The 17325-nt window shown below is 38.2% G+C and overlaps 2 protein-coding genes across 4 annotated transcripts in view; one reads left to right on the plus strand and one right to left on the minus strand.

Moving 5' to 3' along the window:
• The window catches only part of RFC1 (replication factor C subunit 1), a 33724-nt gene extending 27737 nt beyond the window's left edge, over positions 1-5987 (plus strand). The window contains exons 17-25 of the mRNA XM_059844979.1: positions 276-413; positions 811-906; positions 1069-1167; positions 1590-1744; positions 1861-1978; positions 2888-3033; positions 3477-3690; positions 4695-4886; positions 5444-5987. Coding sequence (XP_059700962.1) covers positions 276-413; positions 811-906; positions 1069-1167; positions 1590-1744; positions 1861-1978; positions 2888-3033; positions 3477-3690; positions 4695-4886; positions 5444-5545 — 1260 coding nt within the window. The 3' untranslated portion in view covers positions 5546-5987. The remainder of the gene's footprint in view (positions 1-275; positions 414-810; positions 907-1068; positions 1168-1589; positions 1745-1860; positions 1979-2887; positions 3034-3476; positions 3691-4694; positions 4887-5443) is intronic.
• A 213-nt stretch (positions 5988-6200) lies between these two features.
• Positions 6201-17325, minus strand: part of WDR19 (WD repeat domain 19) — a 39717-nt gene continuing 28592 nt past the window's right edge. The window contains exons 30-37 of one of the 3 annotated variants that reach the window (XM_059844977.1): positions 15038-15134; positions 12835-12959; positions 12109-12190; positions 11336-11486; positions 9877-10000; positions 8096-8172; positions 7335-7455; positions 6201-6548 (exon numbers count right to left, since the gene is read on the minus strand). In XM_059844977.1, the coding sequence (XP_059700960.1) occupies positions 7341-7455; positions 8096-8172; positions 9877-10000; positions 11336-11486; positions 12109-12190; positions 12835-12959; positions 15038-15134 (771 nt within the window). In that variant the 3' untranslated portion in view covers positions 6201-6548; positions 7335-7340. Of the gene's footprint in view, positions 6549-7334; positions 7456-8095; positions 8173-9876; positions 10001-11335; positions 11487-12072; positions 12191-12834; positions 12960-15037; positions 15135-17325 lie in introns of those variants that run through there. The other 2 variants (XM_059844978.1, XR_009486269.1) reach the window with 2 other exon arrangements.

The following is a 17325-nucleotide window of genomic DNA, read 5'->3' on the forward strand; positions in this document are numbered from 1 at the left end:
CAAGACAGTTCTAAACATAACTGCTGGAAGTAGACAGTGGAAGTGGGTAGGCAGCAGATCTCTTGCAGCTGAATAGAACAGGAAGTGAAAATCGAAGGCAAGGGGCTAGGTTTGCACTGTGTGGAAATGGGATTACAGCAGGAGTGTTACGAACTGGTCACCTGTCAAGGATCTGATTTAAGGCAGGGACTAATGCTGCTTGGTATTACATTCTAATTGTTCTCATTATCCAGGTGGGTGTTATCTGATGGAATTGTAACGTGTTTAAATTACAGGAGCTGATTGCTTTGATCCGACACACGAAGGTTCCCATCATTTGTATGTGCAACGATCGCAACCACCCCAAAATGCGCTCCTTGGTCCACTACTGCCTGGATCTTCGTTTTCAGAGACCTCGGCTGGAACAGATCAAAGTAAGTAGGCTGTGGCTTTATGGACTGCACTGAATTACCGTCAGCAACTTCAGTTTTCATGTGGCACAGTTTATTTAGAATTGGATACACCACTCAATCGATCCTCTCAGTGAGTAACTGCTTTTCAGAATGAATTGTCTGAGTTTCTCTTCCCAAAGCCTTTTGGATTTTAGATGTCTGTCTTAATATATCCAAAATTGGTTTTTATAAACAAACATGCTCTTTTTTACACTAATGGTAAATGATGGCTTATGATTATGAGAGAACATTTTAGCTGTATGTGCTTTAAAAATTTAGAAAAATATGTAGTGCTCTTTCATAGATGGTGTCAGTATGTTCTGCTGAGGCAAGAATTCATAGGAATTCTCTAGTGACAGTTTCTCAATTGTGATTACAGGGTGCCATGATGTCTATTGCATTTAAAGAAGGTTTAAAAATTCCCCCACCTGCTATGCAAGAGATAATCCTGGCAGCAAATCAGGACATCAGACAGGTCAGTACCCATTCAGCATCAGTGACCATTGAGATAGCAGATAATGCACATTGAATTCAAAGTATTTGAACAGTATTTTTATGTATAAAGATTAGGCTGTTATTGCCAGAGTCTTCCATTTAAATTCTAGTCTGCTACAAAATTGTAAATTTTGTTCTTTAGGTTTTACATAATCTTAATATGTGGTGTGCAAAAGACAAATCACTGACTTACGATGAGGCTAAAACAGATGCCAGCAGAGCCAAAAAGGACATCAAACTGGTAAGTGTCAAATACTGCATTGGCTTTTACTGTCATATTCTGATGTAATCACTTGGCTTTATAGGCATCTTTTGAACTGAAGCACTGAATAAAGCCTAGGTGCCAAGAGCTATCACATTTGCCACAAATAGTTGAAGAGTAGTATATCCAGGACTGAATATAAATTTTGATATACTTGTCTCTTATGTAAGATGCAATTATGAAGCTCATACTTCCCATCCTTTGTTCTCTGTTTAGGGGAGAATTCTCTTAATACCAAAAATAAATGACAGTTCTTACAACTGGTAAAGTTCTAGGGTGGACGAGGAGCTTGTACTGATGAGTGAAGATACTTCTAGATACTGATTTTGTAGATACTGTGCTGTGTTTTACTTTTTGTGTTGACCTTCTAGCTGCTGACTTCTTGAATGTCATTTATTTAGGGCCCCTTTGATGTTGTCCGGAAGGTTTTTGCTACTGGAGAGGAGGCTGCCCGTATGTCTCTTATAGACAAATCAGATCTTTTCTTCCATGATTATTCACTAGCACCTCTCTTTGTCCAAGAGAACTATGTGCATGTGAAACCAGCTGCTGCTGGGTGAGTTACTCTAAACTCTAAATTCACATAGGCTTTTACGTCAGGGAGTCAAAGTAGACTAAAACTTATCTGGATATTTCTGCCTCGTAATAAAGTCAACTTCATTTTTTTTCCAGGGGTAATTTAAAAAAGCACTTGGTGCTCTTGAGTAGAGCAGCTGATAGTATATGTGATGGTGATATAGTGGACAGACAGATTCGTAGCAAACAGAACTGGAATCTTCTTCCAACACAGGTGAGCACTTAACACTCATTTTATGTTCTTTAAAGGGGGGGTGTCCAGTGTTAAAGTGGATCTGTGGAAATTGGTGTTTCGGTATAGTTATATGATCTGTAGAGTTTGTACTTCATGTAGTATTTTCTGTTCCACTGGTGATCAGAAGAGTTTCCTATATCCATATTGTTGATCCCATGCTGCAACATGAAATGAAATCTTCTGAAATGTGGAGAAGGTGGACTGTCACAAAGCACAGAAGCACGTGGTGTGTATCACTTGTGCTGTTAAAAGCCTGCTCTGTCCTTCCAATCACCAGGGTAGGATTTCTTTCAAAGCACAGAGGACCGAAACTTGGTCACTGTACTTCTTTTAAGGCTCACTGAAGCACTGACAAGACTTGTGCTTAAAGGATTATGACTGGCATCAGAGAACGCACTGTAGGTGAAATTGGAAGGCACCTCTGGATGTCATCTAGTTCAGTACAGGTCCAAAGAGCTGTATGCTTAGGAACATAGCTGACTTGGTGTAGATTGCAGGGGTCTTTGGAAAGCTCTCCTTCACCATGTCTGTGTGTTGGAGATCACTTGTTCGTGTGAAGGCAGCTATTTGACTGCACTCTAAACTGGACATGAGAAAAGGCCATGTTTTGCGGTTGTCTGTTTGTTCGGGTTTTTTTTGAGTTTTGAAACCCAGATAACTTCACATGTATTTTAGAACATGGTAATAAACGGGGTGGTACAAGGGATGAAGCTGTAACCTTAGAGGGATTGAAAGCAATTGAGAGAGTTCTCTTAATAAGTTGTTTCCACTGTGACCCTGTATCAACTACCCCTCTTCCCTGGGGACAGTGACATGCAGGGTAGTGTGTCATGGTGTCCATGACACTTTCAGTGTGATTTGAGTTTGGCATGTGTGTTACTTTTTCAGGCTATTTATGCAAGTGTTCTCCCAGGGGAGCTGATGAGGGGTTACATGTCCCAGTTTCCTGTCTTTCCCAGCTGGCTGGGGAAATTTTCATCCACAGGCAAACACGATCGTATCATTCAAGAACTGGCAATGCACATGAGTCTCAGGTAGTACTGACATTCCTCTGATACAGTTCTTTCTTGTGCAGTTCATTACCTACCATCAGTTCCTTGCTGTGCTTGGTGCAAATAAGTGACATGTTCATGTGTTCTGTCAATGTGTTCCTATGTTGTTAGTGACACTTTTCTCAGTGCCTAATTTGTACAAGTCAGTCATAAGTACTTTGCATTTTCCTTTTTTCCCCTGAAGTAGTTTCTCACTTAGAGATGTGTTTTCCCAGACTGTATGGTGTTCAAATACCTTGCACTGGTTATTCCCCAATGCAGGTATGGCAAAAGGAGTGGCACACTGTAACTTGCGGTTTGCTCTTAAGGCAGCGGATTGTTAATTTGCTGAGGGCCTCCTTACCTATTTGTTCTAGTCTTTAGAAGTCAATGTTGTTGATTGGACAGATTTACTTACTCAATACTTTATTTTCAATTTGACAAAGAACTCAGACGTGCAAGAGGACAGTAAATATGGAATATTTGTCATATTTGCGGGATGCACTTGTCCAGCCCTTGAGAGACTTTGGAGCAGATGGTGTACACCAAGCTATAACATTTATGGACTCTTACTGCTTGATGAAAGAAGATGTTGACAATATCATGGAAATAAGCACGTGGGGAGGCAAACCCAGTCCTTTTTCAAAGCTGGATCCCAAGGTAAAATTTACTAGTGAATTTTTTTGTTTTCTTCCATATCTTAAAAAGAAATCCTAGAATAATTGCTATGGTATGGATGTGCTTTGAAAAGGCTAAAGTTGGTGGACCAGCTTAACCATAATTAATAGTAGGCTTTGTGAATCAAACATACTATGAAGTTCAGGGCTTAGTCCTAAAAGATAATCAGGCTGTGCTTCACTCAGGAGTCTTACACTTTTTATTCCTGGTGTAAAGGATTACTAGGAGTCAATTGTGTCTTGGGTATAGAAGAAGAACAGAGGAAGGACAGGAAAAGCTGGTACATTTCTGCAAGGAAGCTCTGGCTGTAAGGGCTCTGTCCTTCAGGCACAGCCCTGCCTGTCTTGCCTATCCTGCAAAGGAGGAGGGACACATAGCTGCCTGTGTTACAGAGCTGGCACTGCCTTCAGAGGCTGCCTGGCAGCTTACACCTTCCCCCAGTCGTGTTAGACAGAACTGCCAGACATGGGGTGCTTCATGTGCTGCTCTTCCAGCATCCAGCTAATGCATTCCAGTGGTTGGGCTCCTCATGTGGTGCAAGGTGAGCTTAAGCTCAAATGGCTTTTACAAACTAGGCAGATGTGATCTGAAACAGATCAGGTGCTCATGGAAAGAGAAGAACCTGCTGGTGACTAAACCTACACTACTATCAGGTGTTTTCCCCTAGTCTGAATATGTTGCTTAGTTTGGTAAGTGTACAGTGCTGCTCAAGGGGGGCTCTGGTGTGGCTGTGCTGAAATTATTGTAGGCCTAAGCAAGAAGCATCTGAAGATACACACTTTATTGAGGATTATGTGGGACTTGTTTAAAATGAGCCTTCACCATACACCTCTTAAACACTTTGTGTCCTTTTGAGAGAGTGTTGTCTTCTGTGTATCTTTGGTCATGTCTTTCCAAAGGAAAATTGATGTGGAATCTCTCAGTAAATTGCTAACAGTCTACACTTCCTAAACTGATGCTCAGTTTCCTTCCTTCCACCCTGCCAGGTCAAAGCAGCTTTCACACGTGCCTACAACAAAGAGGCACATCTGACTCCATATTCACTTAGTGCTGTCAAAGCATCTAAAAGGCAGTCGGGATCTGCAGCGACCTTAGATCTGAGTGAAGACTTGACTGTGGAAGAGATCCAGTCTGATGAGGATGAGCAGGATACTGTTGACAGTGATGCGATGATTAAGGTGATTTAATTTCCTCCGTATTAAAAAACCTCACTGAAGTGTTGGGGCTTTTTTGTTTGTTTTTAGTTACCTTTCTGTGACTTTTAACATCATCTTAATGAATTAAGAAAAAAATCATAGTAAGTATTAAATAAATCATCTCAACTTTTAAAATTTTAACTGCTGGTGGAAGTGTGGAAAAGTCTAAGTTACTTCCATCCACTGCCTTATGTTGGACCAAAGTGAGACATCACTCTAAATCTAAAATTCTGCATCCAATTCCAAAACTTAGTAATATTTCAAGTGTTGATGAGGATGGTGCCAGTGGCAAGGAGCCACCACAGGCCTGTGGTTCCTACAGATGACAATTCTAGTAATACCTTTGTATTACTAGAATTATTGTATTACAAATGGGGACCCTTAAGACTGAATATGGTAGTCTGTACTCTCCATGGCATTTAGAAACTTCACACCTAAAAGGGGAGGGAAAGAGGTGGCTTTTCACTTAAAACTGACTACATTTTGACTTAAACTTCTGTCAACTGGATTTTAAACTGTCTGTATATTTCTGTTTGTAGCAAAAAAAGGTGAAGTCTTCCAAGCTGCCAAAAAGAGAGAAAAATGAAGAAACGACAAAAAAAGAAGGGAAGAGAAAAGAGAAAACAAGACATTTAGAGTAAAACCTTGCTTTGGCTACAGCTTTGCATATCTAACTTCTGCCAGGAACATGAAACAGATCCAGTACTGCTGCTGGGAAAGTAGAACCAGTGTGTTGAAAATGCTCCTCTTATAGAGGTGCTGTAGCTCTTGCGCTCTCACCCTGCTGTGCTTACTCCTGACATGGCACATGTTACAAGCTATAACTTCCTTGTGCAACAGACACCAGGTGTGTGAACATGCTCAAAATGTCATGCTTAGTTACCTGGCATTTCTGCTGAGTCTTCCTAGGACTTCACTGCTCTTTTTTTTTTTTTTTTAATATAAATCCCCTGACATTATGTGGTGAAGTCTTGTAAATAGTACATGATGCAAAAACCCCATACATAAATGGCTTATTTGTACATTATAGAAATTAAGCGGTATATAAAATTACAATAAAATGTTTTTCAGGACTCTTTTAAAGCTTTGGTTAAGTTCATGGAGTGTTCTGTCCTGTCTCCCTCCTTTATTCCACAGTTTTGTCTTTTCATTCACATATGTGATGTGGTATTATTTTCCTACAACTTCCCTTTTGTTCAGTTAGAGACACAGAAAAGCAGTGAGGGATTTACTTCCAAAACTTGAGTAGTCTGTACTTGCATAAGTTATATCTTTAATCAAAACCAGAAAGGAATATTTAAAGAGTAAAAAATGTTTAATTGAAAATATTCATAACAGTTCAGAACTGATACTGAAAAAGAAAACAGTAGGGAGATTGTTTTTCTTCCTGCCACTCCTATTACAAAGATGGCCCCGTGGTTTGTCTTTGGTGCCGATGAAATGCAGATTTTGTTTGTAATAATCATCAGTTTTATTACTACAATAAACAACATTTTATTACTACAAAGTACAAAATTTATCAAAAGCTAAATAGTTACAGATATCATAAAATAGAAGTGACATGGCTATTATTAGGCCTGGGGAAGAGATGTGTGATGTAGTGATAGAGCTTCCCTTGCTGCTTGCCAGCCAACACAAGCAGTTCTGCAAATAAACAGAGGTGGTTAATTATATTCTGAGATACTGTAATAGCAGATCAGGAAAAATAAAATAATCTAAAAATTCCCCAGAAGAACTTGAGTGCATTACTGTGATCTACAGCTGAGTTTTCACATAAGGTGTTTAGAATAGTAAATTGCAATCATTTAAACTGTTAACATTATTGAGGAACATTGTTAACTCATTTTCAGTTACCATTTTTAAAAAAAACACCAAAGTCCTGGATCTAAGTCTTTGGAACAGACAGGGCCATGCTCTCATTCTTAGAAGAATGAGTATTTCAGGCCAATACTTGTTGCTATTATCCTGGGATAGATTCTGTTAAATAGGCAAATTAAGATAATGTAACCTGCATTTTAGATTTGCTCCTTCCAGTTAGTACCCCTCTTGCTCTCTCTCCCTTTCCCCCCACACTTAAACCCATGCTGGAAGAGCTGAAGAAGTTCAGATGATGCTGAGATCTTCAGACTGGTCTCTGTGCTACTCAAGCACACCTGGTCTTCAGGAACATGTTCCAAACCACAACAGCTTGTGGAAGTTAACGTAGTCATAGGGGTAAACAGAGTTAAAGCACAATTTAACAATCAAGTTAGTTGCAGTAGCAAAACCTACTGGTGTTTGCATGCCTGAGGGCAAATAGGTGATAGAACTGGGTCTCAAGTTATCTGAGGCATTAACCCACGCTCTAAGTTAAGATTCCTTACTAGGAAAAACTCCAGAGCTGTCTAGAATGAACCCTGTTCAGTAAGAAGTACAGACTGTAGGCCATACCTGAATTTATTTGTCCTCATCTTCTAGTTTGAGGTACTCTGTGCAGTCATTTATCTTCTTAAGATCAACAGTGTTAATCCTTTCAGAACACATGGGACATACATTTTCAGTCTGTAACAGGCTGTTTTAAAGGAAGGGTAACTGGTCAAAAGCAAATTCTAACGTTTTTCAAAGGAAGTTGGGCCTGAGATGCAAAGCCTAGACCAGAGTTCGGACCAGTGCTTGTAACAACTGCTCCTGTCTATGTTTTCAACCTTTGAGAACCAGGAAGGCTGCTGTTTGCATTTAAACGTATAACAAAGGAGGTTTTATCAGCTCCCGAGTTCCTGGTATTGGAAAAGAGCCATCCCATTATCACATGTGATTATCAGGGACAAGACATCATTATTGCTGTCTCAGTCTGTACCCAATTCTATGTGCATTTTGTTGGTTTTGGTGCTTGCTGGTGCACCTGTGTTCCTGCCCTCCCCCCCTGAGGCCTTCTTCCTGGACAGAGCTGAGAACTTACACAAGCTCACCATCCATCTTCATTACTGTTCCTGTTGGAGCCCTGCATCACTAGCCCAATTCTTTTATCATATCCTATCATTTTGGTCAACTTTGAAGCAATGTTCTGTGAGTCTCTAAGGTGCAACTACCAAGTAAGGGGAATTCCTCTTCCACCCAGCCCAGCTGTTACATGTTTTTGGTACCAAATGATCCAGCTGCTAAAATATGAACAAACAATGGAATACTGCAATAAAAAAAAAATCCCAACTTACTTTTTGAATTCTGAGTAGAGGGCAGGAAAGTCACAGTGTGGGCAAACTGTCCAGTCATCGCGCACCATGTGCCGACCCTGCACACAGAAATTGCAGGTGACTGAGGGGCAAGTGCTGCCCAGCTACAGAGAGCATTTACTTTTGGACCTGTTATTATGAGAAAGTCTCAGCAACTGTTCTAAGATCTTGTATTAAAAGCCACACGTGTTACTGTAGCTTGATTACTGTGTAAATTCTGTAACTATAAAAGGGGCTCTCACAGATGCAGTGTTATCATTTGCATTCCTCTTTTAAAAATGGAGATCTAGGAATATACTGAATTACAGTGTTTAAAATTCTTCATGTTTGGCAATTCTAGAATGCTATCTGTAGATCTGTATCCAGAGCTGTACCCAAATCTGTTGGCATTTTTGGTGTTGTATATGACATACCAAAAATGCCCCCAAAGCCACAGCACCGGAGCCCAGTAGGTCACATTCAGCACTCATTTGTGAGCCTGCCTGGCCTTTGCCTCTTTACTCTACATTTTCTCTTTTTTGCTACAGTTTACTAGTTTGCTTTTGATAGAAGGAATTTGTATGTATCTTTTTAATACAATAAAAACACAGCAGCACCTTGAACTATACTGAGAGATTTATGCTCTGATATGCAACAGCAGACTGTTTTGACACTGACTCTCATTAGATATTTGAAAATGCCACAGTCATAATGTCTACAAACACTGTGACATAAACAAACTGTGGCCAAGATGGAGCCTAAATAAATATTGTGTAACATTATTGTGTAAAATTATTGTGTACATTACCACGTACATTGTGTTTGGTTCATAAAGTTATATTGAAAATCCTTTGTTTTCCTAAAGATAGTATCTTATTCTGCTAAACCAACAGAGCAAAAAGATGCCCATATAATGGATATTAATTTTTTGTGAGACTTAATTCTTTAGTTTTAATAAAGAATGTTAATTCTAACATTTGTTTCCTGTTCAAGTAAGTTCTCTTTTTTCCTGCAATTTTAGTATAACAATTCACATGAACACAGTAAAAATTGTGTTAGTTATACAGTAGCTGTACAGTAACTTCCACCAAGAATGTATGCCATCCCTACCTTTTCAGTACACTCTAAAGAAACAAAAAATGGTAGAACTTCTAATTTCTTTAAGGATGAGTAATGTTAGAAATGCTGAGGTCAGTGCCTGAAGCATTAGCATTCGATGTGCTCAAAAATCTCCTAAAAGAGCTTTTTGAAGTTTTGTTGGTTTTTTTCGTTCAGTTGGTTGGTTTGTTTTTTAAAATTTTTTTTAATGTTAAGTCTTGGTAGCTTAGGGGAGGTGAGCTGTGCCCTTCACAAGCTCCTGTACATGGAAAAGGAAAGAGGGACTTCTGTTAGTTCTCTGAGCACTTGAGCCCCTGGGCAAATGGCTGAGCTGGGAAGGCATCAGCAGCCTGTATTCTCCCCAGTGCACCAACTACACCAAATGTGTGTGCTGGGGATTCCTGGTGCTGCACCTGCTTTCTCAGGAAGCTGAAGTCTCCCAGAATGACTTCCTGAATTTACAGGCACCCTCAAGTGCCTGCTACTTGTAGGTGGCAAGTGAGGACACTCTTATGATAGTCAAAGACAAAAAGAAATTTGGCAACAGATTAGAAAAACCATATATGCATAAAAATATCTGGCTTGGATCCACTAGCAAACTGAAGAAGTTGAAATGAACTTATTTTTAGAAGGGAAAGCAGCTTGGCCTTTACTGTCACAGTGCAGAAAGCACAGCAGACACTCACAGTTGCAATGCAGTATGGAAGGTTGTTTTTACAGCTGGGACACAGAAGTTCACACTCTGGGAGCTGGAAAGCACAGTAGGGACAGGCTGTTGTTGGCTCTTCGGTCTCCGTTGTGTCCCGACGCCTAAAACATAGATACAGCTGTGAATAAAACCCTCAAGCTGTTTGAACCTAACAAAGCTGTTTTACTATGCCTTTGATATTTAGCAAGTGTTTTTCCTTTGAGTTACTTGCATGGTTTTCAGCTGCTATTTTACATTCTATCAGCTCCTTCCTTTTAACTATCACCCAAGCTTCATCCCAATTATGTCAGCTCAGAAATAATAGATAATTTTCCATTTAATTGGAAACACACCTTTTAAAAGATGTAACTAATCCTAATACTTTATAAGATTTCAAAACTCAGGGTCTATATGTATTGACTATAAAGTTATGGTTTCCTTTTTTCAGAGTTTTTCTGTGGCAGGACCACAGAGAACAGGAGTAACAAAAAACTGGCTTCCTGGTAGGACCATACAGCTTCTAACTGCCTCCAGAAAGGCAGAAGAGTAGTAAGAAAAGTTTCAGAGAAACCATAAAAACCAGTATCCATAAAAAAGCTATGTAAGCTGAGACTCTTTAGGTCCTGAAGAGATAAAACTGATAGAAGGGAAATAAATAAAATATGTTTAAAATCATAAATGACATAGAAAAGGGCAAATCTCTCCCAAGAGGAAAACCTATGAGGTCTTAACTAGCTAGAGACCAGTCTTGACACAATGGAACTTGTAGGAGTCAAGTGTAGTTAAATATTTACATATTAAATTAAATATTAAATATTTAGTTTAAGCTGAGCAATTGGATAAGCTCATGGAGAGCTTACAGACTTCACAAATAAATACCTAAATCACCAGTATGAGCTCAACAAGTCCCTGAGCCTTGGTTAGAGGCTAGTAGAATAAATGACAGAAGTGTTACATATGCTTGCCTTGCTCTTCTACAATTACCTATGCTTCCTCCTCTTGCAGAAAATTCTGACTATGATCAAAACAAAACTTCAGATAAGGAAGAAAATGTCAGGAATTCATATATTTTATCTGCCCTCCCATTCTTTTTTATCTCAGCTATTTAGTCATCTAAATCACAGAAGAGCACGATGTTGGCTAGTGGCCAGCATCTGCCTGTGGATTCTCAACTAGAAACTAACTAAACCTCTGTGGCTGCACTTGTGTCTGTAGGAAGAAGATGGAAAACACTACTGCTGGTTAGGAAGAATTTTAAATGCACATTACATTTAAGGCTTATCACATTTAAAGAAAGTCTTTAAATCTCAGAGAAGGGTGGAAAATGGTTCTTAGCCTTTCAAATACAAGACAGTGAAATAATGTGAAAACAGTCTACTGGCTTTATGAGCAAAAACATTAAAAAGTAAAAACCAGTAAAACCTTAAAATTGTGTATATTTGATTAACATCACTCACCTGACCATTGTTTCAATTTTCTTTTTGTATTTTGGATCTATTTTACTCCGATACTCAGGTCTCATCAACATAGCAGCAAAACTGAAGGCTGAGTTTTTCAATCCTGCTCGGTGACACTCAATTACAGCTGAAGTCAAGATAGGCACGATATCTGTAATCACATGAAACAATGATGTCAAATATTTATTTACCAACATTAATGTTTAAAACCTTTAAGCTAATACAGCCAAAAAAGTACTAATAAAAAAAGACTATTTTTCTTCTTTGTCGTGGTACACAGCTGCACAATTTGGGGCATTCCTGGAACCGTATACAGGAAAACCATGGTTTTCTCACTGCCTCACACTCCTGAAGCTCAGCATGGCAGCAGGAATGTTCTGATTTTAACCATTTCTCCCAAATCTTGTCTGCACTCTTTAAAGCCTACTTTTTAGTCTACATTTTCCATGTATCCAAAAATAATTTTAAAAAAAATCAATTAAAATTTGGTGATGAAGTCCCAGAACCAGTGAGTTCATTACACACAGTCCTGAGACTGTGTGTGGTTGAGGCTGCTCAGTACTGCAGTAAAGTGAGGACAGATTAAAGTGCTGGTGAGGATCCCATCCTGGAGGTTGTGTATGTAAGAGCTGCCTGGAGGAGGATGCAGAGCACACTGTGCAGTTACACTCTGCTGTTGCCCACAGGATCACAGGGGGAGGATGAACCTTGCAGTGCAGTGCTGATTAATGAGTTACCCTGCAGAGCACAGCTCCTCTGCTGTCAGCACTTACGTGCTGGGAACTTGCTGATGTTGTTGGCCACACGTATAAGCATCCGTGCTCCCTTCATGTGATCACCACGTTTCACGTGAATCTGGAATGCAGCAAACAAACCACATTTACTGCAGCCACTGGACAGTAATTCCTGCAGCCTGTTCTTGGCATTCATTCATCCTGCTGGGAGCTTCATGCCAACAGCTCCTGCATGAAACTGAGCAGAGCTGGACTACAGAACAGATGAGAGACCGCAGCATGGCTCTTCCCCAGTCCTTCTGGCCTTTAGCCCACCACTTACAGCTCTTGCCTCACTGCTGGTAGAGAGGAAGGCCAAAGCTGGCTGTAGGAATGGATATCCTGATGGGCATCCATGGGTTAACAAAGAGAAATCATTTGAGCCCCTGCTTAATTTCATTTGCAGAAAAACAGCGATCTATTTATGGATAACAACCTCAAATACAACAACAACAACAATAATAATAAATAGTTGTAGCATAGTATTAGTAAGCATGAATGCAAAAGAAAAACAGGAACCCATATGTAATTTTCAATTATTCAGTACTTAAAAAAAGAATATGCTACTCAAAGAGGCAGAAACAACTATGGATTGTCCTCCTGAAGCTTGCTGTTAGCATGCACTTGGATTCTGTGATACAATCTATATGACAAAATAATTTATGTACACAAAACATCCATACATACAGTTCAATAAATCAGACACTGCAACTTACACATCCTTACCTTCACTAAAATATAGCTGTGTAGAATCATAAGGTTTGTAGCCATCTCAGAGGAAATTTTAATCTTCTGGGTCTTTAACTCTGAATACATACTGAAAAGAACATCACGTGCATTTCGATAGTTTCCTTAAGAAAAAAACCCCAACAATTAATAGTAAATTTAATTTTTCATAACAATATCTTTACTATTGAAATATAGGGAAGCAGAAGTGATGCTGATCCTTTGAATAAAACCATTGCATGACTATTTCTTTGGAAAGCCACAAGGAGTTGCTTGTCACATTATCCTAAACAGTATCAGCCAGGAGGTTAAAAAATAAAAATTACACTAGGAGAAGTAATCTAAACAGTAGCAAAATATATATGATGGCAATTTAATATAATGAACTTTAAAGCAGAGGATGTTTTTAGAGCATTTAAAGATTTTTTTGTTGTTCTTCAACGTCAGATATTCAAAAGCTACTTTTAAAATGTAATTTAGTATACTTTAACTTGATCATTTGCTTTGGCAACTCCTTGCCTTTGTAATCAAACCCAAAACCTGTCAAGGGATAGTTAAATTTGAATGCTATTTCACTAGGTTATACTGTTTCAAGGTTATGATCGAGGATTGTCCTGAAACCACGGGATTTCACTAAATTATCAATGTAGCTGAAATCAAGTAGTGTTTTGCAATTAGTCTATTCTTAAGTTGTTTTTTTTCTTGTTTTGTTTTGGGGCTATTTTGCTGATTGTTTGGGGATTTTTTGCATTATTAGAGGCTGAGAAAGTCATACTCTTCACAGCTGGAGGCATTTAAAGGAAATTCTAGTTATTTCAGCAAACATTCTCCTTTGCCTCCCAGCATTTCTCTATCAGCAGATGTTTTCACTCTACAGAGCAATTTGTAATGTTTTGTTTTACACTACAACTGAATCAAACTGTGAAAATTGTGTGAGACAGCTCAATATCACTTCAGAATTAGTTGCTGGAAAACAACATTATTGTTTTATATTCTATTACTGACTCTCAATATAATACAGTCTTAAAATCATGTGATTACATAAAAACAACTTCAAGGAAAACTGCACTTAAAATGGCATTCCCAAAGAAAAATACCAAGCAGTATGACTTAAATATTATTATGAGATGGATTTTTAAGGAAAGAACAAACTATATTGGTGCAAATTTCACAATCAAGCTCACTGAAATCTGTTGAAGGAAGAGGGTGCTGATGTAAAACTGCCTCTCCAGAAGAAACAGTTACTGCAAGATTGGTGCTTTAAATGAGACAAATATGGTGCTTCTTATTACACTGCTGCAGAACACATTTATACTACTAGGGAATATGAAATACAGGATGGGATACTGCATTTTAGATATAAGTTTTCAGATTCAGAGATGCTAATAAATACTTAAACCCTTGAGCTTTTGCATTTCCTGCTTTTATAATTAGCACAAATACATTATTCACTTCTGCGATGGATTGGGAGATTAGCTTGCCAAGGGTTTCAGAGGTTTTTCCACTCCTTAGCCCAGTGCTGAGGAGCAGCCAAGGAGCAGCCCATAAATGTTAATTTGCCTGCGTTATTCCCAAGACTGCTATTTTTCCTTTATAGATTTTTCTTTTACATAATTGAAATGAAAAGCAAGCAGTGTTATGGTAGGGTTGTTGCCATGGCTACAGAGGAGAGTGAATAATGGAGGTGGCAGCTATTTTACTTCTAGCCCTCTCTCTCCTTATTTTTTTCTATTTCTGACTTTCACAACCCATTACAAAGGAAAACCAAGCTTAAAGTAAGCATATGTTTGGTCCTTCAACAGAAATCAACTCCTCTACCCATTTTCCACTGATAAAAGTCAGGTGCTAAGGCTAAAAGATTGGTACCAAACCAGAAACCATATGTAGAAAAGGCAATTCTATGACCTGTAATACATGGAAAAGTAAAGTCACAGGCTGTCTTCATCACTATGTTTACTTGAATGTAATAAAGAGCACAGATATTTTCCACAAGTTTATTTTTTTCCCAATATTTAATATACAGGTGTGAGTCCACAGGTTTTCCCCAAGCTTACTTTCAAATTCAAAACTGAATTTGAATATAATTAAAAGCACCAGTACATGTCTTCTCTAAGTAGAATCCTGCACAACTAACAGCACCCTAGGTAGGGTATCTAAGGAGGTAGCATGAGAGTTGCCATCACATCAGAGAAAACAGACTTACCTGAACACTGCTCCTCCCTGGCAATTATGATGGCAGTTCTGGCAGCATCTCGGTGCTGCTTTAGGGCCATGTACAAGCGGAACAGGTACTTGGCATCCTGAATGAAATCATACAAAAGCAATAAATACTGACCCAATTCATACTGCTGTATTCCCTTTCTTGACTTGCTCATCCCATCACCACATTCTCCAAAGAAAGCAGACAAGCTTGCTTATGAAAAGCTCTTTGTATGAACACACTCCAGCTATGCCACAGTCACCTGCAGGGTTTGGCTGTTGCCCAGGCACAGAACACCCACGCCAAGGGCCTGAGGGAGTCCTGGCAGGTGCTGGCCAAGCCCGGGCAGGAGGGACGCAGAAAGCCACAGACCACTATGCACATGGGAAGGTGTACAGGGGGAAGCCAAACAACTCCAGCTGTGTGGGCATTTACAGTGTCAGAAAAGAACCCAGGGACTCCTTTTAGAAATAGAAGTCTTGCCAGAAATGCTTAAATTGCGTTACGGATCGAGATGCAGACGTTGCTTAGTGTGGATGCAGATGACAAAATCTGGCCCCTAATGAATGTATTGCTCTGAGGCCAGATGGTGGACATCCAAGACAGCTAAAAAACTGAAAATTAGGGGACAACCAGCTAATAAGACGCATAAAATTTATAATTTGCTACACCAGGAACTTTTGATAATTATATAACTCAAGAATGCAAATGCAGCAAACAGTTCACTGGCAATCTAACAGCAGGCAAATTAGTGAAATAATTTAAAAACAAAACTAAAAAACAAGATGGCAGTATTGTAGAAAACAAACATGAGTTCTATTTTTGTAAGTGTACTCATATGTCTAGAAGACTAGTAAAAAAAAAAAAAACTACCAATGAGAGAAAGAAGAATTGGTCTTTGATAACAAATCATTTGGTTTGGTTTTGAGAAAATTGGGATTGAGAAAATCTTCAAGAGGTAATTCCTAAAAATTAAAAATAAAATATAGGAATAGAAAAAAAAAGAATAGAAAAAGTAAATATTAAAAATATTCTATCTATTGCTATTAAAGAAGTATAAAAAATAAAAAGCAAAATAAAATGACCTTGTTTATGTTGAAAAGGAAATATTAAATGCAAAAAAACTGGGTGAGTGTCACTATTTTATATCATTAGCAGTGATTTCTAAAATGGGGTCAATAAGAGGTAAAGCCAGTACATGATAATTTTATAACTGGTAAATTTGGATTAAATTAAGCTAAATATTGTATATAATGGTATGGTTCCAACTTAAATGTACAAATAAAAAAAAAAAAAAAAGAAAACACTGGCAAATTATGGAGAGTTTAGCAAAAAAATCCAAACCAACCAATTCTACAATATTAGTAGTAAATCCAAACATTTAACATGTGTATTCTATGTTAAAATGGTATAAAAATTACTACAACAATAACTGTATTATTCAATGTTGTATTATTTTCTAGAATACTGTGTGGGCTTTGTATGTAAGTCTCAGATACAGCAAAAAAAAGCAGAAATTCAAGGGAACAGAAATATTAAAGATATAAAGATATATCCTTGTAGAGAAGATGACTGCTAAAATTAGATTGTACTTGAGAAGCAAAGAAAAAAATCAAAAAAATCACAGAAATAAATGCAAGAGAGAAAGAATAGCGCACAGAAAGAAAAAAGACACACAAAATCTTCTTTCTAACTTGAAATATAAGAAAAACTTTAAATGACCACAAGTAATTACTGTTAAATTAATGATGGAGCAGAATTTTAAATAACACATGATCAAAAGGTTGAACATAAGGATTGTAACTTAAGAATAATGAAATAGTTATCTGGATAATAAAGTAATGGCAACTACTTATATTAACAGATATTATTTATCCACTGTAAACTGCCTTAAAAAGAAATATTGCTATTCTCTTAGTGGGGTAAACCAAAAAACAGTAAAAACAGTGGGTTATGACATAATTCTTCCCAACTTCTGACATCCCCTAATGGCCACAGATGGCCATTCCATTGCTGATTAGCAGAAAGCAGCACTACTTCCCCATCCAGGCTGCTTGTCCCCTTTCTCCTGCAGCAGCAGGAAAGCCTCCTGTCCCAGCATGGACCAGTGGTCTTATATGGGTATTTGCCATGTTCCTAATTATATTTGACTTAAATAGTATATTTTAAATACCCCCCCCCCAAAAAAAAAAAAAAAAGAAAAAATAAAAAAGTCAAAGTAATTCAAGAAACATTAGTCCCATGTTTTACTTTCATACTCCTACCTTCAGAATCAGTAAGTTAAAAAGCAG

Source organism: Haemorhous mexicanus, chromosome 4, assembly GCF_027477595.1.
Source record: "Haemorhous mexicanus isolate bHaeMex1 chromosome 4, bHaeMex1.pri, whole genome shotgun sequence".
NCBI classification, from domain to species: domain Eukaryota; kingdom Metazoa; phylum Chordata; class Aves; order Passeriformes; family Fringillidae; genus Haemorhous; species Haemorhous mexicanus.